Source organism: Magallana gigas, chromosome 5 (assembly GCF_963853765.1).
Source record: "Magallana gigas chromosome 5, xbMagGiga1.1, whole genome shotgun sequence".
In the NCBI taxonomy this organism is placed as follows: Eukaryota; Metazoa; Mollusca; class Bivalvia; order Ostreida; family Ostreidae; genus Magallana; species Magallana gigas.
Genome location: NC_088857.1, coordinates 401,450 through 426,554, shown reverse-complemented (window position 1 = coordinate 426,554; position 25,105 = coordinate 401,450). Strand labels below are relative to the sequence as shown.

The 25,105-nt window shown below is 34.8% G+C and overlaps 2 protein-coding genes and 1 long non-coding RNA gene across 3 annotated transcripts in view; 2 read left to right on the top strand and 1 right to left on the bottom strand.

Annotated features, from left to right (window-relative positions):
* The window catches only part of LOC105328736 (uncharacterized), a 42,971-nt gene extending 34,002 nt beyond the window's left edge, over positions 1 to 8,969 (bottom strand). Inside the window, exons 1-2 of the long non-coding RNA XR_010714117.1 lie at positions 8,955 to 8,969; positions 8,306 to 8,633 (exon numbers count right to left, since the gene is read on the bottom strand). This is a non-coding gene — a long non-coding RNA (uncharacterized lncRNA). The remainder of the gene's footprint in view (positions 1 to 8,305; positions 8,634 to 8,954) is intronic.
* Positions 8,970 to 9,471: 502 nt separating this feature from the next.
* On the top strand, positions 9,472 to 14,816 carry LOC105337994 (uncharacterized). Its single transcript, XM_066085028.1, has 2 exons — positions 9,472 to 9,494; positions 13,987 to 14,816. The coding sequence occupies exon 2, from the start codon at positions 13,994 to 13,996 to the stop codon at positions 14,705 to 14,707; it is 714 nt and encodes a 237-aa protein (XP_065941100.1). The 5' UTR covers positions 9,472 to 9,494; positions 13,987 to 13,993; the 3' UTR covers positions 14,708 to 14,816.
* A 1,999-nt stretch (positions 14,817 to 16,815) lies between these two features.
* Positions 16,816 to 24,795, top strand: LOC109619976 (uncharacterized). The gene is made up of 17 exons (XM_034457252.2): positions 16,816 to 17,094; positions 18,393 to 18,625; positions 19,829 to 19,918; positions 20,142 to 20,259; positions 20,576 to 20,708; positions 20,831 to 20,924; positions 21,293 to 21,370; positions 21,532 to 21,683; positions 21,807 to 21,856; positions 22,147 to 22,258; positions 22,625 to 22,795; positions 22,893 to 23,019; positions 23,126 to 23,245; positions 23,360 to 23,411; positions 23,565 to 23,714; positions 23,892 to 24,218; positions 24,445 to 24,795. Exons 1-17 carry the CDS (start codon positions 17,025 to 17,027, stop codon positions 24,627 to 24,629), a joined length of 2,262 nt encoding a protein of 753 aa, XP_034313143.2. The 5' UTR covers positions 16,816 to 17,024; the 3' UTR covers positions 24,630 to 24,795.
* The last annotated feature ends 310 nt before the right edge of the window (positions 24,796 to 25,105 follow it).

Below are 25,105 nucleotides of genomic sequence, written 5' to 3'. Positions count from 1 at the left end.
GGGAGTTGATTTTAATCAACTCTCCAATGCAGTTACTCTGGCAAACCGAAACTGAAACAGTGTTTGGACCTAAGCACAAGTCATCACCGCTGACAAGAGTTAGTTCTTGAAAATAATCGATAAATTCGATGTAATGTACGCTGAAGCATTTTTTTGAAAAGAGAACTTATTTATAAATTACGAAAGCCGAGAAGGATCATTCGAGATTCGAGATTCAAAATACGAGATTTGAAATACGAGATTCGAGATTCGAAATTCGAGATTCAATATCTAAATTAACCAATCAAATCATGAATCTGAAACATGTATCCTAGCAACATCAAACTGTTCTAAATAAAGATCATTCGTACATGCTCTTTCCTACAAATAAATGTCTTAATAGCTCTTATATAGTGGTTATAAAATGGTTAAATTAACATTGATGAATTAATCCCACACAGTATAAACAATTAAATTAGAAATAACACTGTTGGCTTTGCGAATCTAAGTGGTTTTGTTTGCCCTGTATGTACCCCCCCCCCCCCCCCCGAACAATTTTAACCCGAAGTGTATTCGCCCCAACTGTGTAAAAATCGGCTCGTGAAGAAAGATCTGCTTAATCTAAATGTTTTAGCTATGAAACGAAACTCAATGAAATAATCGAGTTTTAAAATATAGGTTATGATAAAGTTTTAAACCATAGAAGATATAATGATTTACAACCTCAAAGACAAAAATCCAGATAAGAATTGTGTAAGGTATGGCAATTCTATTGCCGATATGAGAGAGAGAGAGAGAGAGAGAGAGAGAGAGAGAGAGAGAGAGAGAGAGAGAGAGAGAGAGAGACAGACAGACAGTTTTGTTGTGTCAAATTCAGTTTTGATTTAGAATTTGAAATTGATTTGATTTGTTACAAGCATATATAGACAATAATTAAGCTTCTAAAAGGAGAAAAGAGAGGAGGTAACTAGGATAGGGCAGACCAACTAGCAAGCTTTAATTTTAACGGTGTTAGCGCACCTGTGATTTACATCGACTCTCTCTCTCTCTCTCTCTCTCTCTCTCTCTCTCTCTCTCTCTCTCTCATCACCTAGCATTTCCTTTTCCGTGAGGGGGTTTGGGGTATTTGTGATGTCTTACATTAGCTAGCGAAAATGATAAAAAAAAAAAACATGAAATTTTCTTTAAATTGTGTGCGGATGTTGTACGCCAAAATCTGTTTTCAGTATATACTCAGTACATTTCAAGAGGGGGGGGGGGGCTATATAGTCCTAATTAGTTTGCCAGTTATTTTGTCCCCACTTTGTTTTCTCTTCGTTTTCCAGGGTTTTTTTATTTGGCTCGGCAAATTAATATAAAACTTTCTGTGTAGCTCCATAACGATGCACTGTAGATAAATTATGAGTAGTTTTACTTTTGATAAACAGGTACATATCCGTACTTGATTTTTAATTTGACTCTTATAATCGGATTTAATATTCCAATAAATATAGGGTAGGAAAGAGTAGACGGGACTTTTTTGCGCATATCCTACTGTACCATTCATGCAACACAGGTATTAGCACTCGAGTTCGACTTGCTTTCCTTTTTTTTCATCCACTGGATTTAAAGCTATTAATTTTTGAAAATATTTTGAATTTATGGCCTGATTTTATATAAATTAGAGCTGCGCTGGTGCATATATTTACCCAAATGGACCAAAATATAAGAAATAAACAACGTTATTTAGTGAACATGGCGTTATGAATAGCAATTGCTCTGTTGGCATATTCCATGATGCGCGCTAGCGCATCATGGAAAATATGCCAGCAGAGCAGTTGCTATTCATAACGCCATGTTCACTAAATAATCGTTGTTTATTACTTATATTTGCATTTTACCACTCGCAAATACCCTGTATTAGCCTAGACCTTGACATTTAGCTATTACATCAAAAGTAAACATTTAGACTGTAATGTATCTTTTTAATTCACATAGATTTGTTAACAGAATCAATGATATGTTATAATAGTAATTTCTTTCAAATGTTATCAAAAACATGTTTCAATATTACATGTAAATACGTCAATTTTAATGGAGTTGGAGAAAAACACATGATGTATCGTATAGTGGTTTAAATCTATAACCAAATGAATCTAAAAATTTTGACAAAATTAGTTTTAAATGTACGACTCTTTTTCAATTCTAAAGGTATGTCCTTTAGAAAAATCTTGAACCCCACACATTTTAGCAAATAAAACGACAATTGTTTCATTTTTTTATGGGGAGGGAGGTGGTGCCGGTAAAGGACATGTATTGCTTGTGGCAGTTGTGCTATACTCTCATTTGTTATAATAGGTAATACTACATATTGATATAAAATGAAAGTTTCCAATTACACTGTACATAGCTTCTATCATGCATTTTGACCCGTGCGGTAGTTTAAAACAATTTTCAAAGCATTTAATGTAATTCAACCGATCATTTTTGAAATTTAATTTTCTGGATCCCCGCCTGATACGTCCGCCTTCTTGTATATTAGAATGACATGTACGTTGACCATATGTACACATTAACTTAATCGGCTATGTTATGGGACGATAACATTTTTTATCAATGTTTTTGCAGGACATGTAACAAATAACAGCCTATTTGTGGGTTTTTGCACTGGTTATTTGAGATAATTTGCCACCATCTTTTATGCATTCCACACACCACTCACAGTTTCTTTATTTGGTGTTCTGTGTGTATGGCGACAAATTGGTAAATTTGCACCACTCGCCCCTTGTAGCTTCATCCTGATTACATTTTATCTGGCTAAGTATAATGTATTAGTATATTAAATTAACATCTTTGTTTGCAGTGCTTATTTACATCTTTAGAGATTTACTTACAAAAAAAGAAAACATTTGTATGACTTATATGTAATTATTGTCAATTTTGGTGGGGGGGGGGGGGGGGGTAGGAAACTACAGAGAAACTTAACTTGGCTGTGAAACATATGCTTTTATTCTTTCTTGTTGATATATCAATGAATGAATTATAACAAAATACATGTACAACAATTAATTTTGAAATATTCATGCACAATCAAATAAAAGGTTTTACTGTTCTCTGCACAAGAATTCGCCAATGTGAACAAATTGGCACCCTATCATCACTACCTTTAATTGTAGAGAGTAGGTATCCTTCTATATTGAAAACAATTCCAAAAGTAAGACTCATAATAAGTTGTTTACTGAGGAAAAGGAAATAAAATGTATTTATTAATAATTCCGTATGATGTGATAATATCTCAATGATTTGTTTATAATCATAGTACTAGTGTATCACTGTATGCATACATAAAATCGATAAGTAATGCTTATATTTTTTAGTGAAACGGGACAGATTATTTATATTTAGATTATCTAGATACATGTACTAATCTTCATGCGGGGATCTAGAAAGGAGGGGGTCAGGGGATCTGGACCCCCTCCTCGGGAAAATTGGAGCTTATTAAATTTACATAGTAAAATTTTTTAAAATTGGCCTAGGACCCCCTACAGAAAAAATTAGCTACGCTTATGAAGTTCTCTACCATAACTGTATTTTTACACAAAAGGGGTGAATAAACCCGGGTTTTAAACTATTACTGGTGGTGAAATACCTTAGGGTTCAAACGCATCAGGTGGAAATGCACCAGGGCAAACAAAATCACTTAGATCCGCGAAGCACACTGCATTATTACTAGTCTACTTAGATATTCTGTATAAAATTAAATACAAATAATTATTTAGTAAGGTAGGGAGAAGTGAACATAGCATTTATTTGTATATAAGAGCATATACGTATGATTTTTATTTAGAACAGTTTTATGTCGCTAGGATACATATTTTCAGATCCTTGATTTGATTGGTTAATTTAGATATTGAATCTCGTATGTCGAATCTCGTATTTTGAATCTCGAATCTCGAATGATCCTTCTCGGCTTTCGTAATAAATACCTAATAAATTGTCAGATTTTAAATAGTACGAACAATTTAGAAGTTTTTGCAGTCTTATCATATGTATTCCTACGCCAGAGTTCAATATAGTCTCGTTCAACCATCGGCTGTATATCTCCGACAAGCAGAAGGTCAGTCTATATTTAGAGGTTGCATCATCAAGCTATCACGTAACCTCTTAACGGAGACAGCCGAGCATCTGGTTGAACGAGACTATAGAGTTTATTATTGGTTGGATCCCATACACTTTTTGAGATATTTCGAATACCGATACATAGTTTGATGAAATCAATTCAAGTTTTTGATATAACACAACATGATTCATAAGCAGGTTACATGATAAGAGGTTTTCTCGAAATTCTTGTCGGAAAAGTCCGAGAATCCATATTATAAAAATGTGCGTAATTCAAATAGAGATTATAAACTACTTGCCAAGCAAAATAAAATATCGTTGATTTTAAGATAAATAATAATCGATAAAATCACAGGAGTCGGCGATTTTATCAATTTCTGGAAAATAAATGAGAAACAGGCAAAAATCCTACCAGTGAGCTTCGTGAGCGTAGCGAGCGAAGCGACAGGATGGCAACGAGTTTTCTAGAATTTCTTTATTTCGCTATCCAACTGATATTGAACACCAGACATCAACTCCGTGGTGTTATTTTATCAATTCCTTGCATTTATTTCCCTAAAATTATCCTTCAAAATCATTTTAAATCCATTTTTGCACATCTCGATCTTAAACAGCGGCCATTGCCAATTTCGTGTGACGTCACACTCACTGGACTTGTCAACATTGGTTCTTTTCTCATGCGTTTTAACATGATATGTTATTGTGCGATAAAAAGAAAGGAAATCCACTTACCAGAGAGACTTTCCAAAGTTGTGTGACATTTTAGGTGTCTTAAAATCATCCGATCTAAACGATTTACATATCTGTTTTGAATTCCCCGCAAAGGCAAGCACTGGATTACTTCCCTTACTTTTCAAACAAGAATGTTGGATTTAACATAGTATAAGGTAAAATTTTGAATTATCTTACTGTTTATTTGATTATTTTAAAACGAAAGCATCAATGCACTTAATTATTTTTGTCTAAATAACGCATCTTTCAATTTTAAGAATGAAATATTTTCGACTCTGAGTGTGACGTCACACGAAATTGGCAATGGCCGCTGTTTAAGATCGAGATGTGCAGAAATGGATTTAAAATAATTTTAAAGGATAATTTTAGGGAAATAAATGCGAGGGATTGATAAAATAACACCACGGAGTTGATGTCTGGTGTTCAATATCAGTTAGATAGCGAAATAAAGAAATTCTAGAAAACTCGTTGCCATCCTGTCGCTTCGCTCGCTACGCTCGCGAAGCTCACTGGTAGGATTTTGCTTGTTTCTCATTTATTTACAACAAATTGATAAAATCGCCGACTCCTGTGATAAAATCAACTCCCGTCAGTACTTCAGTACTTTGATTTATATTTATTTGTGTTTGTTAAAACGGTATTTTACTACATGTAAAATTTGCAGACTTTTAGAATGACTACTGAGCTAAAAGATTTTTTTTAATATAATTGTTATTGGAATTTTTTTTATTAAAGTCTAAAATACATATTATTAGAAGAAAATGTTAGCAATGTGGCTCCATTCATATCATTTCTATTGTATCCGTTGTGTTGTAATTATTGTCGTTGATATAAATTCAGAAGCATTGGTGGAGCCCGTAGATTTTTCAAACATTGTCTAAATATGAATAGTATGAAAGTTTATTTTCGAGCAAACAAATATATAATTATACTTTTTTTTTAATTGTGCTTTAAATGTTTGTGTAAAAGTATTTTATTATATCAGCGTTTAAGACGTGCTATTTTGAGTTAAAACTTTTAAAATTATCGAATTTTTAGGTCTTAAGTACTCGAGGGCTGATTCGCCTCCTTTGGAAGAAGAGCTCTGTATAAAAATATAGGAAAATACTTAAATTGAAAAGAAATAGTTTATAGCTTAATATATCACATTTCAAAAATAATGTTGATTTAATGTGTAGCTTGTTGACGATCCAGTCTCCTGAGTGATTTATAAGACAAATCTCAATAAATATGTTATGACTGTAGTGGTGTACTTTTGTGTCTTTTATTTGATCTGTAATATTTTAAGTATAGGAGATATCAAAATGAACTGTAATTTTTTGTTTACACACATGTATGCACTATCTGTTTAGGGTTTTGAGACAATACAATATTGTAACAAGTTTTATAAACTAACGATGAATTACATGAATATGCTCTCAGGATTTCTTTCATTGTAAATTTCATGCAGCCAACCCATGGTTCACGAATTTAAATGCCCTTTCAGGCACGTAGCATCGTTTTTGAAAATGTGTGTGAGGTGGTGGGGAGGCAGACTCATAAAAAAATCTTGAACAAAACAAATGGGGGAGGGGGAGGGGAACTGCCAAAAATAATAGAAATCCTAATCCCGAAGGGGTGACGTATAGTACACCTATAACTTTGATTTCCCTGTTCATTTTCTTGTATTTAATTTAATTTTTCACTCGGTCTCAAAAAAGAACCAACTGTTTCATAATTCACTTTTTTATATGTAGATTTAAGACAAATTAATTGCGACGACAAGTTGCTGAGCCCCCCCCCCCCCATCCCTGGCCCCCACTGATGCTACGTGACTGCCTTTGACAACTTTCAACACTTGGTCATCACATCCATTAGGGTACCGTATGTCCTGATTAACCTTTCTGCTCATTACTCATTAAAGATGTATACAGCGCAAATAAATCAATGCATCACTATTCATTTTGTACTCTTTACAAATCAATATGCACTTCCGGTCATCTAAGTCACTCACGAGACTTGCTGTGATCATTGTCAATTGGTGAACGTCATCTGTGATCATTTGAACAACTGTTTCTCAAAAACTACTCAAGTGTTTTCGACTATATTTGGTGTGTAACATCTGCAGGTGGAGGGAAACATAGATTATTCCTTCCTTGTCATAAAAGTTAGACGAGCTTACCTTTGGTCGTACTCCCACTATGTATTCCTATTGTAAATGTGAGACTGAGATCTAAAGTGAGCTCGTCTAACTATTATGACCCCGGAGCCTGATCTACAGCTGGATATCCGTCCAATATAGAATGAATTCATTAAATATTAAAACAACGAAACCATATTTCACCTCTAGGTTTTTCTAAGTCAGTAGACTACTAGTATCTTTTTTACCAAGTGAGGTATCAGTTATATTACGGGGGGCTCTCTCCCGTATAGGACTAATACTGGGCCAACCGTGAGCTTATTCTCTTGTTGTTGGACCCAGCCTCATATAACCTCCAACAAGCCAACACGCGTTTTATTTTTCAGACTTTTATATAGATACTTTTACGTGAGTTTGGTATGTATCAGCACCGAAGGTCTGATTCCAACTGACTATATTTTACAATTCCGAATAATATATAATGAACAATGGAATAACACAATAAAGGATTAACATAATAAGTGTAGATGTAAGTAAATCAATTATCAGACAGCTATTGAGTAACTCGGGACATTTGAGCAGCATGTACATAAAAGGATTAATAAGATGAAAGAAGCTTAAGTGTCAATAAACATAAACAGAAGTCAATTAAAAGATTATCTGTCCATCACTGATTGAGCCTCAGGTGGGGTTAATGCTGTGAGGAATTTATAACGTTTATAAAACAGTTGTCGAAATAGAGGAAAAGTTTTTGTAGCAATTAACACAAAGTCCGAAAAAGTTCATTTACACAATAATTAGTAATAGTCCGAAAGATTGAATGTCACACCGTGACAGTTATTATAACCTACTGAACCCATTTCCTTCTATCAAATCAAACAAAGCGCCTCGAAAATACTTTTTATTTTGTGTAAAGATTTTATGAGTACCATAGTTAAAAACAAATGTTGTCAAGACATAAGCGTCATGTATAACTTTCCAGTTCTGAGGATGGTACACAGTTAGATAGTTTATTCAGAAGCAAATGTTTAAAATCCTTTTAGAAGCCTTGCAAATGCAAGAGAATGGGTTCTTATACATAAAGTAACAAGTGTAACAAAAAGCCACAAAAATGACATTTTGTGACATCGCCTTGCATGATTTCATTGATTTCAGTCGTATGTGTGATGATTTTGGCTTGATCACCGAGAGACTTCACAATCGCCGTGCAACAGGTCTATATGATTTCGATACTGTTACAAAAACTATTGTTGGATTCAAAGTAATTCAATGTTAAACTAACAAATTACCCCCCCCCCTCTCTCTCTCTCTCTCTCTCTCTCTCTCTCTCTCTCTCTCTCTCTCTTTCTCTCTCTCTCTCTCTCTCTAGGAACTCACCTGTTTTATGATCATTTCAAGATCCCCTTGCCTCTGTTCTCGTTACAATGTTCATTGAAATTCCACCAAATGGCTGAAAATGTCAACAACGTCAGGTTTAAGTCTCCTCTTGTGGTATTTAGTTCTGTTAAAAACACGTATATTTAAATCCCACTGTAGGTAAAAAACACAAGGCTATTTTGTCGGTGATTGTGCTGGTCCTTCTATTGGTAAGAAGATTCAATCAGGCGGACAACGGCCTCTGATTGATTATTGATTATTGGTCCCCGTTAATCTTACTAAAGAGTCCCGATGGAACAGGCTCTTTTGATCCATGCCCGTAATTTGTCTACAAGGTCTATCTAATCAGTCAGATATCAATTAAAACTCATCAAAACGGCTTCTGTATATTAAATTTTTAATATTTTAAGACTTTCATTTTAAAACTGCTAAAATTTATATATATTTTTTCAATTAATTGTGCTGGTGTATTGTATGTATCGAATCTATCTCTTACATTTTTGTTGTAACAACAGGATCATTTATTTTCATTGCACTGCAATAGACTACATCGGAAAAAAAATTCGTCTAACATTATTTCGCTCAAAATTCAGGCTTATGAATATGTACCTGTAATACAGGTATAGATATGTACACCTGTGATATTTACCTGCTAAGGTGGGCACGTGTGCTTGTCAACCCGGGGACTTTATTGCAGAATTAATTTATGTTGGGTATTTAAATCGTTTCAGAAGCTTAATAAATCCGGGCCACTCCACAGACACTGGGACCTAATAGCTAACTCAAACACCTTTTTATGTCATGAGACTAAATTCCTTTGTCCATATTGAAGTTCCGTTCACTGTCAACAGGTAGATACAATATATCAAATTTACAGGTAACCAAACCCGGGAACATATTAACGAGAGTTAGGAGACCAAACATTTAGGACAGTAGCCATCGTTAGAAGGGGTGTGGGTCATACAATAAAAATACCCGTTATCTTTATTTTTCTTTTCTAACTACATATTATAAGGTTATATTATTTTATTATTAGATAGATATAAATGAAGTTTTACTTAAAAACGACCTCTCTGACTTGATGATATATATTGCAATCGATGCAAAGTCTGATAACAGAATAAATTCGTTCTTGATGGTCATAAAAATTCCAGAATAATATTTAGTGCCCTGTGTCCATCAAGTCCAGGTAAGTTACATATTTTCTCTCTTTTTATCGGAACCAAATCAATCGAATACACAACGATTAATGGATAAAGTTAATAAGTAACATCATATAATTTATAATGATTTTATTAAGAATTTTATGTTGTTCATAGAAACACTAAGTCAGACCGAGTTGTATACCAAAACAGATATGTTTACTTTGAATTTTTAAACTAAAATGGTTGGTATTTATGAAATTAAAAAAGGATTTAAAAAGTCGATTTGCATTTTAACTTCATTGTTTCTAATCACAACTCCTTCCTTTGGTACACGTAACTATCAGCGGGGAAAATGTTCTGTAGATATCCGACGACATTCAGATTGGAATCAAACAGATAATAACTTAATCAAACTTGATTTCGGTAGGAGAAATTCTGGAAATCTATTTACACCGTGTAGTCCGAAGTCTAATAACCTGACTGATGACAGTGATGTACCGAACGATATACATAGTAATTGTAAACAATAGAAATTAACACTATTGGCAGCAAAGGCAGATGGCATGTACATATTGTTAATCTTTAGTTTTAAGTGAGACCAGTGTATTAAACTCATCAGTAGGATCAGTTAGAATACATATCCATAACTGAAAGCGGAATATACAAAATAGAACAAATGTAATTTTGAAGTTTCATAAAAAATGTTTTGAAATCAAGTTTATTAAACTTTGACTCCACGATACATGTATGTCTTCCGAGGTCTTTTCTCTTATGATGTCATTTGCTCCTCTTTATGTTCCCACTGTCGGTGTTGCTTTATTTTGTGATCCTCTTCTTGGTTTGTTCCTGTCTTGGTTAAGGCGCTTTTGGTTTTCCTGTCGTCAGTACTGTTGTCGGTATTGCTGGCCTGATGAGTATGATTCTCCTCTCCGTGTCGTATCAAATATATATACATATACTATACTCTAATGCGTGTTTGAGCAAATGACCCCAGCATTAAAACAAAATCGATCCTCAATTATCTCCTCTGACTGTTGTGTATCTAATCAACACTGCTTAATGAATACATCTCCCCAGAGAATTTTAAGCTCACACCCACAATGAGAGCAGGCGATGAAACCAAAGGCGCTCGCCATGATGAGACTGTGTGTCTGGTTCTTGTAGTACAATGGACGGCTAATAAAGAGTCTGGGTGATCAAGTCAACAAAGAGTCTCAGGGATCAAGTCAACAAATGGCGGGACCTTGATGCTCAGTGGGCGGATGATTGAATCAGAAGATCAAGAATGGGGTAATTAATCAGACTCCGCTCACGGAATCCGCAAGGTTTCTTCAAACCTTGATCATGGCCGGGAATATCTGTATTATAATGTGCTTAAAGCTTCTGTCACTAGCATTACGCATTTTATCATTTAATGGACTATGGTTTTTACAAGTAAGTTATTTATTTTCTGACTAAGAGAAAATATAATAGTTGTCTTTTAGTTGGGAAAGGTTTAACAACAAAAGTTAAACCGATGTGCTTTTTAAAATTCTAATATTGTTTCATTATTTTGAAAAAGCTACAAGTGAACTCTCAACATTAAGATTGTCAAGACGACATATTCTAATTCTGTAATTTTACATCAGATCGGCCATTTCTATGATACATTATGTTGACAATCTAGATGTCTTTTTTTTAAGGGAATACGTGACAGATGGGGTTTCAATGAAAGATTAGAACTAGATGCCACATCAAATGGAGATGCAAAACAATCAAATTCTCCAACATTTTTCTTCCTTTAAAAATATTTGGAGAAAAACTTTAACAGTGGCCGCTGCTTGATGGCAAAATGCATTTTCTTAGTCATTAAAGTGATCGACGTTAGATTTTGTGCGTTTAAACCTCAGGGGTTTTTTGTAAAGTGATAGAGTTTGCCTTCAGTCAATCACCACAAGGATTTAATTTATTCTTGAAAGCAAAACATATATATTTAAACTTTTTATAGACTATTTCGATCTCTTGAAATTTAATCTTTCCTCCCCTCCACGTGACCTTGTATAAATGGTTTACCAGATTTTTTCCCCCGAAAGTTGTTTTTCTTTCAGGTAACTTTATTTTACACGTCTAGCACATGCCTTTTTGTTCGTTTATTTAATTGTTTGTTTATTACATTGGTAATTTTGTTGTGAAAGCAAAAAAGAATTCACCTTTATCCTCATTCTGAAGTTCCTTAATATTCAATAGATGTATCTAATTATGTATCTCTGAGTTCGTGAGTGTGCAAGTGTCCTGCTCATTTGCATTCACACCTTGTGTTCTTAGCTTAGTCAGATTAAAGTTACTCACTCTCCGTGCAGCTTTGGGGTGTTGTTACTCGGCTGTTTGGGGAATTCATAAATTTAATATTAAAGGTAGGCATATTTCTATAAGTAAAAATGGAAAGCAATAATAACGGGATTTAAACTTGTAAGAGGGTACTTAAAATGCGGCACACTTAAAAAAAACTTTTGAGTTAATACCAGTGACACAGAATTTACCTAGCTTGGAAGTCTCCATATACAGGTATGACAGTATTTTAATTTTTTCATGTTTTACAACATGTCCGATTGTTTATTTGTTTCCATTGTTGTTTGTTTGTTAAAACAGGAAGCGAATTGAGTTTTGTACGACGTTTCTTTTGTCAATCAAACAGGTTAGAGGTTAGTCGACACTCAGTGTGTCATTAAAACTTGTTCCGCCCTTTCTGTATCATAAATTTCTTCCAAATGAAGTCAATATGAGCTGGTGTAAATTTATACACAAAATTTTTAAACGTGCAAAACGTATAGTTACACATGCAGGAAATGTGTTTGTAAGTTTCTTCATCGTTTTTTTTTACGGTGTTGGCTTTATTAATTGCTGTTTTGTGTTGTATTGTGTATTCAATTGAGAATATAAGCAATCGTTTAGTAAGCTGTTGTCTTCTCTTTCTTCCGTTGAATAAACTGTTACTTTTATCTTTCTGTCTAACTCTTCATTGTTTTTGTACCGTGTATCTATAAATCTAAAATTTCGCCATATTTTTTTTTTATAAAATGATTGCCTTACATGCTTCTATATAAGACACGTCTCTTTAAAATATTTTATCCATAGGCTTAAAAAATATGAACAAAAGATTTTTTTTTAATTTTTATAAGTAATGTTTTGATGCCTGTTGACATAACCTGACATGATTTATTAGATACTTCATTTATTCACACTAAATTTGGAGCTCTACAGTTTGTTACTTACAACCAAAAACAGTTTTGCCACCGTTTTATAAAAAACACAAATAATCATGTTAAAATAATTTAGAGCATATATCCTTCTTTGAACGATGACATCATGTTTTAGAAATGGTACAGTAACTTTAACGAACCATAAAAATTGGTGTATTATCCACCTATACTTCTTGTTTGGTTTAGTTCAAAATGCCGTAGGTTTGCTTTTTATTGCTTGGTGTGTCTGTTTCTAATAATAGTCAAAAATAGGTGTTATAACGTTCAAATGTTACTAGATTAACACACTTGGAACGAAACATACAACACTAACATTAACTTATGAACCTTTACTTTTAATTAAGTTCACTTAAATCTTTTAATTAGTTGATTGACCTGCGACAATCTGAGTTAGTAGAAAAAAGCGCCATTTTAGCTGCATTATCCGATTAAAATTAGAACTGTTATAGTAAGTTTAATCTGTAAATAGGCCAACCATAATCTCGTGTAATACTAGCATATATATAAGTATACAATTACTAAACAGAGAGGGAAATAATAATAATGCATACAACACATTCTCAAGATAAGCGATCTCTAATGATGTTCTCTCTCTCTCTCTCTCTCTCTCTCTCTCTCTCTCTCTCTCTCTCTCTCTCTCTCTCTCTCCAGGATCCTAATGTCATTTACATTAAATTTTCATATTCAATTTGCAAAAATGATTTATCGATTGACTATATTTGTAGGATGTTTTTACCTATTCCGTGTAGCGTAAGATTTTAAATAGTTTTAGATTTCAGCCCTCTTTGTGTAGAAAGACGACGAATAGCGATAGACGGCAATAGAAACCTAAATACCAATTAAAATCAAGTTTAATAACTGGTCTAAGGGACTTTAATATTCTTTATCAGAATTTGTCAATGCATGCACGACATAATTTATAAGTCTTAGATTCCATCCGAATGAAATAACGGAAACATGGAGGTAGGTAAGATGTCCGTCTTCTGTGTAATTTTATAATCTATTAACGTTGCCATCAGTCCGTCTAATTGTTCTTCCTACATTGATACCTCATAAAACATGTTCTACCACTACTCGTATTTTGTAACCAGGGTCAAGTTTTTTAACATGAAGAGGTTTATGAAAGAAGTTTTGTTCTTCAATTTTGTTTGTCAACCCATTAATAAACTGAAAATAACTTATTAAGGCACCATACGGAGTTCCCAACATTTCATCAACCATCGATGTAGACATATGTGTCTATAAGATCAAATGCTTTTTGGAGAGATTAATGTTTTGCTGTCTTTGATATTTGTAGCTCAAACATGGCGGACTTATTAAAACCGACGAAAAGTAGCAGACTAAAGGAGAGAACCTTGACTGATACTAAAATTTCTCTCAACAAAGAAAAATCAAGTATGTCTACAAGTCGAGCAGGAAGTGGCGTAGGTGACGGAAGTGAAGTCAAAAATGAAATTGATGTCGCAAAAGAAAATGACAATGTTCGAAATAGTGCGGATATAAACGAAAACCAAATTAGTGACGTTTTAAAAGAGGCCAAAGCCATAGATGAAAATGACCTTGATGAATACGACCCAGATCTGTTCATTACAGAGGAAGAAAAAAAGGCTTTTGACTATATGTTAGAACAGAAACGAGCAGAAATCGTTCAGCGGAAGGAGACGTTTCAAAATTGGGTGGACGCCATTACGAGGAGACGGATGTTTGCTCTAAGCAGAATGAGGAAAATTAACTTGTCTCACGGAAAAAGGAATAAAATGTACGGAAAATTGGAGGACTTCATTAACGAAGTGTACAGTGGAACTGATACACCGGCAGATATTTCATCATCCAAGGAGGACGAAAACGGAAATATTTCTGAGCGGAGTAATACAGAAAACAGATCTGTGGACTCGAGTCGTGTGGGGTCGAACTCGGAGCTAGGTCGGGAGGACACCGGGTTTGTGTCACGTGACCTAGATCAAACCCCGACTGTTGTCCCTGACCAGACGCCTCACGTGGCCCAGTTACACACATGATGCGGGAATGTGATATTTTGTTTATTTAACCATTTCTTTTATATTATTATAAATTATTTAATAAATGGTGCATGATATATTATAAAACATGTAAAGAATAAACCGATTTATTTTTATACTGTGGCATGCATTCAAATACGTCAACGCTACGGAGAATTCTGATATCTTCTGCGAAAGGGTATTAACAGTTTTGAAAGAAAAAAAAACGTGAAACCCATTATAGCATTGAATGATTTATTTTTGACGTCGTCGTGTCAATAACTGCCGTCAGGTGAGCGCGTTATTCAATTTGTCTGCTCACCTGACGGCAGTTATTGACACCACGACGTCAAAAATAAATCATTTAATGCTTATATTTACGTTCCTTACTGAAGAAATCAATTGTTTACTTAAATAAATCGATATAAAGTGCAGATCACGGAGGGAGTAAATTAGTAACAGCAAGAACATCTGATTTGTAAAACCGGTTTAAACTGGTTATCACAGAGACTGTTAAGATGAGATCGACGAGCATGAAAATATAATCCATGAAAAATAACTATTAAAATGTTGCTTTTAACAATAAAGTCAACTGTTTTGTTAAATAATTATAAAACATGATGTTTTGACAACATTTATGAAATACATTTTTTAACCGATAACATAGAAATCACTGTTTGAGAACTACTTATGTAAATTATTTGTAAATTAATACGCAGTGAAAAGGTGTTGCATTTAGAGGCATTTAAACATCACAGAATTTAATGGAAAAACACAGTAGAATGTAAATATTTCGTGAAAGATTGAGCTGTTTGATTCTTTCTTTTCGTCACAATCATAGATTGATTTGTCTATTCCTTCTTTCTTTATTTTCCTTATTTAAGAATACTTTATTTTCTTTATTTAAGAATACAGTTCGTCTTAATTTCAGAATTTATATATTGTGCTAAATAAAACTTCAAGGTATAAATTATTTGTGCCATACCTACTGATGTTACGAATATTCACACGGGTAATGAAAATCGTTATTTGTTCCTAATTCACATAATTACGAGAGCTATCGAATTTGTTCCCTACTTGTAAAGTATAATTTGTTAACTGTCGTTGTTTTCGTTTGTTATGTACGTGTATGTGGTACATTTTAAATCCGCTTTAATAGATATGTGTATTTAGCCCATTTTTGAAAATCTTCAACTGTGTAGGACTCCGAGCTGATTCCTTGTGCGACAATATATATACATACTGGATATATCATTTAGATCTAGTTTTCCCAAAATGGTGCCAATAATATTTTTGTTGAGGTATCAGATTTTTTTCCTCCAATATTTGCATGAATGTGTTTTTTATGTTACAGACACAGATTGCCGCACCTAGTGTATTTTGGTAAGGTGAACTAAACTGCAAGGTTCTGCATCAATGCTATACACACCCGGAAGATTTATATAAATGGGGTGTGAAGAAGGGTTTCTCGTTACGTTACACTCCAATTATTACTGAATGAGGGGGAATTTCGGTTTTATGAAAATAAAGGGCTTTCATCTACTTTTTTCAAGAATTTCCACATGCATGTACAAGTTTCTCTTAAAATATCACAAGATGAATATTGATTCATATTCCATTATCAATTATTTTTACACATTTCAATTTCTTGTTAAATCAACAACATATATTGATTTCCAATTATGTGATTTTTGGTTAGAATATGTATTTAAATAGAAAATATTGTCACATATTGTGAAAAATTTTTTAGGACCCCTGGTACCCCTTTCGACCCTGAAACATCTACGAAACTTTATTTGTTTTTCTAATCATACGTCAGCCTTTTGATTTCCCACCTGACTAGTTAGTGTACATGCGTTTTAATACGTGTAATACTCATCATCATGGTTTAAATACTATTTAGGTAAAATTAAGATACGATTTGAACTACTAGTAATGCTGACTTCAATAATATTATTTAAAATGGGAGAAATCTATGAGTAACATAAGCGTGATCATCCTGTTTTTGTTTCCTTTCATTTCAATCGTGATCTTTAAAAAATAAAAATGACTCAGGTGTTTATTGATCAAAGAGATATTGAGAGGGAGAAAAACCCCAACACGGATACTCACAAAGATGAGTGACATAACTTTACAGTGTAAGAGGTCTCTAAGCTTTGTAATCCATCTCTCGATCGGGATCATCCAATGTATATTTTGTTTTTATCTGTGGTATCTAAGTTACCTGAGAAATGTCACGCCTGACTGCGCCCCGTGTCCTCTGTACAACCAGGAACGAACGATCACACTTCAATGACTGCCCAGATTTTTTCAGTGAGGGAGAAGACACGCTCCCGTAATGCCGGCTCTCGCCCTGATCCTAAAACTCTCTGTTTTGTTGGATATTATTTATGTGTTAGCTCAAAAAGGTAGGTTCTTTGGACTCCTTATAGAGTCGGTGCAAATACAAGATGTACATTAGATTTATTACATGGCTTAACGATGTGTAAAAAAAAAACTTAAAGATAATTGCGATGTACTAGGATATTGATGATCGTATTGTTGGAATACCATCAATGAAAACTACAAAGTTTAACTTGGGGAAAAAAGAATTGAACAACTTAATATGAAAATTTGGAAAACTTCATAAATTTTAAGAAAAACAATAATTATCAAGAAAACATGAATTTTTAATTTTTAGAGATGTATGAAGTTGTTTCACACAAGATGGATGTGAGGGGTTGGGGGTTGGGTCATTTGTTCTATATATTGAACCAAAGATACTCCTGAATTCCTCAAGACGTTTTTTTTTCTCTTTGAGGTCTCGCTTACTTTCTTATTTCACCTCATGTTTACACATTGACAAAGTCTCGATCGTGTGTACAGCTATAAAACATGTTTTGATACACAGTCAATCAGTGATTCATGTATTGAGACTGTCCGCGGGCGGGTCCCAAACTACCCCGGGGCAAAATCTAACGGAACTCTGCGTCTCAGCCTCTGTACATTTTACACCTGTATTTGTCAAAACTCATGTAAAAACCTCTCCTTATGTACTACAATCATTATTTAGATCATAATACAATACAAAACATTGTTGTTACTAACTGAGCTTGCAATTCTATTTAGTGAATTTTTTCCAAAAATTTTGTTGAGATATAACCAACTTTCTCTGGTCGACTTTAATGCGCATTGACCATTGAACGTAATGTTCCTTGGTTCTGCATGATGATGTGCATTGCGTGTAACATGATTAAAACAACACAATATTTGGTACAGAATCAACACATTAGGTCACGAAAATGTACGTAAATAGACCTTTTTCACCAGAAAGGTGTTTTCTGGTCACACCAGACTTTGTGTGTAATGGATTCTGTGGGATTGTAAGAGACCCTCTTATGATTCACTTTGCAGGTGCCCACACTTGTGGTTAAACACAATGCAGGGGGATCGGTCCATGCACGTGCGTTAATTTGCGGTAGAGACCAAAACTGACCTTATGTTTATCATTGCCCCTTGGTCAATAACAAATATTTTTTTTATTAAAGCCCTTTTCAACCCTTTATCAAAGACTAATACAACCAACATGCTATTGATCAGAGAAGCAGTCATTCTTTCTTTTTAGAAAACGAATTCATAATATCTAGATTAGTGTTCATGAGACAATGTCAACAATGAAGAATTGCTAATTTTTATATCTTGAAGAAAGAACCATTTTTTTCAACAGATGAACCTACTCGTGTGTATATGAAAACAATAAACGCAGTTGGAGAAAGAGACCCTCCCTGCAGTATGCCAAAAGTATTAACCGTTAGTGTAGTACTCACTAATGGAACAATATTCTACAACCTCGAACTACAAAAAAGAGACCAGGAGCCTGAGGGCAATAAACCTGTGTATAGCATCAGGAGAACGGCAGCAATGCGGCCCTTTCTTGTACGAGAGACTATTGCTTATCAGGTATGTGATTTTTCATAGCACGAATTCAAGTTCCATGATAGAACATACCTTCAAAATTTAAAATGCAATTTAGGATTGTTTACAGCTTTACTGATAGACATATAGCCGTCTATTTCTAACAATAAAATAAGTATTTGATAAATAAAAGAAAATCTTGCTCTAATCCAATATCTTTCATTGTCCTGAGCCCTGGTTTGTTCGATTCTTGGAGGTGACTAACGAAAACAAACACGTTTGAAACCGCTACACGCTACGTCGTTAGATAAGCTGTCAGTTGTAACAAGCTAAGTGACGTGGTCACTCAAGCGTAAAATGGACTTTTTATGCCGGATTAATGCCATATTTAGTGGGTTTCTACTACAACATGGCGAACATGCATATAAACAAGGGAGCAATGAGTCCTAAATACAGCGTACACGATCATATACGTGTGGTTCAAATTACCGATACAGCAACAAACAAGACATTTGGTTCCAGACACCGAAATCAGATCGTGTTTTATTGTTATGATCGCAGTACATCATGTAAATAAGCACAGAGACAGCAGGGACTTTGATCTACAATAGGCTATTTCAGTTTGTCTTTACATTCGGTTCAAGGTGTAGCTCTCTTGTGTCTAAGTTTAACATCTTTGTCAAAATTTGGAGAATGACTTCACGTCTGTGTCATAGTTCACAAGCCCCTTATCAGCTGTTTGCCGTAGAATGATGATGAACTGACAGAATCCATTAAGATATGAACAACACCGGGAATAGCTGACCTCTCTGTTGTACTCCTACACGATTTACCGCGTGTTCTACACAGGAAACGTGATCACATCCATGGCTTGATTTTATAAAACGTCAAAGTTTTGTGCTCTTCCGTTTTCCACCTGATTAATCAGTTAGCTGTCCAGCTTTTTTATCTCTGAAATGTTCTTTATCTCACAAATGAAATCTAGCATAAATGACATGACACAACTTAACCTCCGAGTTGATAATGATACCCTGCAGGGAGACATCCTAGAATAATAAGAAAAGCTAAATGAAAATTATTTTTTACAAATAAAAAAAGCAACATCAACACAAAATAAATCGAAAAGTAAATTGAGATAAGCTAAAACCTTAAAGTCTGCTAACTTTAACTTTATTTGGGACAAATTAAAATAACAGTGAATACAATGAATAGTCGTTTTTAGAGTATATGAAATTTTGTTATCTTTAGAAATCCGCAATGTACTCCAGTTCCCTTGAAGCGGAGCTGCCGATAGAAGTTCATTGTCTACAAGGAGGGGGAGAGGCCTTGTACTCGTTTGTAAGTCGCAAACATGTGCTGATTAGTTCTAATTAATTTTATTAAAAGAAAAAAATCACATTATCTCAATTAATATATCCTAAACCTTTTCATAACATTTCAAAAATTATAATCAAATATTGTTTACTTGCTTATTGTCATGAATACATGACTCGCAATATGTCTTGTTAAACAGATAACACGGCCTGATCCAATTGTATCATTTTCTAATTTTAATGGATAGAATGGGATGTTTTCCCGGAATTCTACACGATACAGCTTACTTCTGGGGTCAGGAGGTTCACACACCATGACGCTGGTTCCCCGACCCCCGGGTCGTCAGCATGACTACAGGATGCTCCGTAAGACGACCCTATCTTTATTTTATTTAATCACAGATCTATCTCTATTGTATCTTCTGTAATTTGTATTCACTTTTAAATCTAGCATAAGTTGAGATTACAAGTTAAAAATATATACTTTCGCTATGTAAATTTTATTTAGTCATATTTATTTACGAATTGATTTTATTTTAAGGTACATTTATAGCAAACTCCTTAAATGTAGTCTTTGCAAAAAAATCAAATTTAATTCTTAGTAGTCCAAATCATTCCATCTTGAGATCAAAAAGTTTTGAAAAATATAAGGGTTAAATCAGTGAATTTGTATACTCTACAGCCGGTGATAACAGTATTAAAAGAATCAAAGAGTCTTTCAATCTACAAAAAATGAAATCCCGGTCACGGCGCCAAATTACCGGAACACACGTCATAGACTTGTTGGTTGTTATAGATCACGGAATATATACCGAGTAAGTTGTACGTCAAAAAAATTGACAATGTTTCAAACTGGATTAACAAGTCTTTTGTTTTCAATGACAGTAGACATTAACAGAATTATGTGTAACATATTTTATTTGATTTATTACACCAGTTGGTATAATAGGAGCGTCGGAAGCTCCCAGTTTGTCCGGGAACAAGCAGCGAAATCCAACATCCAGACGTATTACTCACACTTCCTTAACGAGGTACGTCTTCTGTCAGTAATGTTAGTTTGTGTTTGCATGCCTTTTCTCGGAAAAGAGGATTTAAAACATAAAAATAAACCTGTAGGGATTTGTCACGTGTAATAACATCATTTTCGTTTGTACGTGATATTTCATTTATTTTTACAACCTCAAAGAAAATCGATAAGGAAACATAAAAAGATAACAATTAATTATAGGATTAAAGACAAATTACCTTTTAAAAATAATTTATTCGTTTTGTTTATCATAAAGACTATTTTTAAATAATAAAACGCTGGATAAATGATATCACAAGAAAAAATATTGAAATTTACAAGCCTAATTATGCATTGGAATTGCTTTTTTACGTTTTTTACTTTTGATTTAAGGTTGATTTAAGGTACCAAGGAATGAGAGCGACGGACCTGAATTTCCGCGTGAATGTGGCCGCCATATTGCTCGCGGACGTAAGTAAATCAAATCTAAATTACGAGTACTGTTAACTTTAAATATTACCTCTTTGTCTCATATTAGATATTTGAATGGATGTTCTGCTTTAAAAATAATCATATACAATTGAATTAATCATCGCTGGATGTAAAAAGGTGCACGTATTATTTATAAACAGAGAAGTGATTCGTACGTATGGACAGAGGTAAAAAAGGAGCCCGGAACACCTCGGGAATTACTGAACGCTGACGAGGCGCTGAAGGACTTCCGGTCTTGGATTAATAACAGTAACGACTTGCCGTCCCATGATCATGCCATACTGTTCACTGGGTAAATTTTGTTTTTAAACTTGAATTGAATTTATGTTGTCAATCGATACATTTATGAATAAGATAGTTTGAAAATGGGTGTGGGGTGTTTTTTTTTCATTGTGTTTGGGGTTTTTTTTTTAAGATATAATCTGTACACCTCTGACGGATTTCAAAAGAAGCTGCATACAGCAGGTGCGTTTGCCTTTTTGTTATATAATACTTTTATTAACACGAGAAGATTTTCTTCATCTACCGAAAACATTGAATATCATATTGATCGATCGATGAATTCTCTAACCATGAGTTTAAATATAAAACGAACAAGAAATGAATTACATGTCAATCCAATACGTAGAATAGATCATATTTGACTTTGTTTTTAAATAACATAATTATATCACCTGTCTATGACACGTTTGGTTTTATTACCGATAATGTTGTGATGAGATTGGATACATTATCCGAGTGTGCTTGTTCTGTAGGTCTGGCGTTCATTGGCTCCATGTGTAGGGGAGGGGGAGACAGCGTATCGGTGGTGGAGGACCACGGGGGGTTCCAGAACATCGCAACGGCAGCTCACGAAATAGGTCACAGGTAAGTAATATATACCAAAAGTTTTGTTCAGTTGAATAAACTTGTCCTTTGTTATAAATTCAGTTTACAGTATATCTTTATTTTTTGTTACCATGTCTGAGAATAGCCTTACAATGTCAATTTAATAATTAGCCAGTCTCTGTTTACAGTTCTTTTTATTTACATGTATTGTCTCTCCTTGTTTACAGTATTTTACCTGTCTATCTGTTTGTTTAGAGTCTGTATATTTGTTTACATACTGTTTGTTTACAGTATTTGTTTACTGTCTGTCTGTCTGTTTACAGTCTGTCTGTTGTTTTCAGTATTTGTTTACAGTCGGTATGTTTGGTTACAGTATTTGTTTACAGTCTGACTGTTTGTTTACAGTCTGGGCTCACTACACGACGGAGAGAACAACGCGTGTAGCCCCAACGATCGGTTCATCATGTCTTCCTCAGAAAACACAAACAACATGGCGCCGGAAAAACGGACCAATCAGTGGCACTTCTCCACGTGCTCCATCAACTACTTCCGGGAATTCCTTACAAACAGCATCAGGTCTGTCTAACATTACATGTAGTGGTATCACTCTAATTTTGCATCAGTATCTCTGCTCTTATAAAAATGTTTCTCATGTTTGATATTTTTTTTTCAGAAACGGTATGACGTGCCTAACTAGCAGTCTCCAGGTCCCCTCGCAGTCATTGGTGCCCCCGGGCCAGCTTTACTCGCCTGATGACCAGTGTAAACTCATCTGGGGCCCCAAGTCCTACCTCTGTAGGGTAAGACCATTTAAATGCATCTGGTATTCTTTCTTTGATAACTTGGATAAATTATTAACTTAGTGTTTAATACGTTAGTAACGAGTTAATCGTGTTTGGTCTCCAGGGAAGTGAGTTTGGAAATGTCGGGTCCATTTGTACCGCCATGTACTGCCGCGATCCAAGTAGTGGAAATGACTGTGTTCTTCACACCGCCGCCAGGGGGACTTCGTGCGGAAACAAAAAGGTACTATTAACATTTCAGATCAAAACATTATCTTCCTGATGACTATACAATATTTGTAACATTACAAAAATGTTTTATTGTGAAAATAAGTAATCTTTGCAATTTTTAATTTAGTGGTGTGAAGAAGGAGTATGTACATTTTCAGAAAAAGCACCGGAAATTGACGGTAGGATTTTTGTCTGTCTTTCGATATTTTCGCAAGATACAAAATTTAGTTATTTCCATTCTGCATTTTATTTCTGTAAAGATTGTATGCAACTTGAATACAAGACGAACCATGTACTCAGTATCATATGCTTCTACATTTTTGTTGTTTCAGAATCATGTGCGTTAGGTGATCAGCCAGGAATCGCGTTCATTAACAAAACTTGTGATGAGCTGATTAATGAACTTCCACAGTACTGCTACAAGGAGAAGGTTCGAGCCCGCTGCTGTTCATCTTGTTCCAAACACTACTCTTGGGTAGCGGGTAGGTTGAATTTTCTGTTCATCTTGTTAACTTTTTATTTTTTAATCATTATATTAATTTGCAAACGGAAGAAATGTCATCACTTGAGTACAAAGTACAGTGTATAGTTTGTTAACATTGTCCTTTTCCTTTGCCGTTACGTGTGGTTTATGACGACTGTTGTTTGTGACGTTGTAGGTTGTGAGTACGGAGACAGAGTGCTGGGCTGTAAGGAGTTTCACTGTAACATGGTGAACGATCCCAGCGTCCTGACCGACTGCTGTAACACCTGTTCCTACGGGGCCCTCATCCCGACCACGCCGTCTCTCGACTTCTCCGTGCGCCCTTTTACCACGGAGGAACCGACACGGCACAGACCGGCTACCTGTGTGGATTCCGCCGATATTAACGGCCAAAGCTGCCAGCGATACATCGCAGAGCAGGGACGTCACTCGTGTTACAATACCAGGCTGTCGGCCTACTGCTGCCAGTCTTGTAGGGCAGTGCTCAGTGTCCAAATTCCAGGTCAATATTAACAGTTTATACAATTCTAATAAGCTTTAAATTGAAATCAAATTAATGAATTTCGTTTTATAGAAAAATTCCCACTTGCCTTATTTTTTCTACTTTTACAGCAACAAAGCATAGTTCAAAGCATAGTCTATGCTGATTTTCTTTTTCAGTAGACATTAAATTAATTATTTCACTAATCTACCTTTGAATAAGCCGAAGATTTGTTTTTTACTTTCAGACTGCCCGTACGGTGACAGACTCCCGACGTTTTGTTCCAGACAGGTGAATGTAACAGAGCGATGGTGTAGGAACTTTCGCCCCCACTGCTGTGACACCTGCACCGATTCCGCCCCCCGTGTGTTCGGCTCCCCCTTTGTGTTCATTGCTGTCGCTGTGCTACTGTTTAACCTTTGGCTGACGTGATAAAAGTTTAAGGAACTTTCAGCTGTTGTCTGTGATAAATAAAACAAAGCCATATCTAGAGCGGTGACCCAAGACGTTGTATACGATTTTTTTTTTATTTTCCTTTCTACATCATGTTTTTATTGTTGACTTGTTCTATATTTACAAATAAATTTTAAAGTCTGTATTGATGAAGTCACTTTTAGATGTGTCCCCTCTCATCAGGTGTGTGCTCTATTCCTATAACCACTAATACACCCCCCCCACACACACACACACACTCCCACATGGCACCATTCAGGCACGTAGCATCAGGAGGAAGCAGGTGGGCCTGCCCCCCCCCTTTTTGTGCAACAAAGATTTTTCTTAACTTAAATTCACATACAAAAATTTGAATTAACATGGAATTCCCCCCATCCATCAACTCCAATATAAAACGACTGAAAATTTTGTAAAAAAAAAAAACTCTCAACACTGATTAAAAACCTATAATTGTT

Coding starts and splice junctions, on each gene's coding strand:
- LOC105337994 (XM_066085028.1), top strand. CDS start 13,994: ATGGCGGACTTATTAAAACCGACGAAAAGTAGCAGACTAAAGGAGAGA.
- LOC109619976 (XM_034457252.2), top strand. CDS start 17,025: ATGCCGGCTCTCGCCCTGATCCTAAAACTCTCTGTTTTGTTGGATATT. Junction 22,796..22,892: donor TTCCTTACAAACAGCATCAG/GTCTGTCTAACA, acceptor TTTTTTTTTCAG/AAACGGTATGACGTGCCTAA. Junction 23,020..23,125: donor CCAAGTCCTACCTCTGTAGG/GTAAGACCATTT, acceptor TTTGGTCTCCAG/GGAAGTGAGTTTGGAAATGT.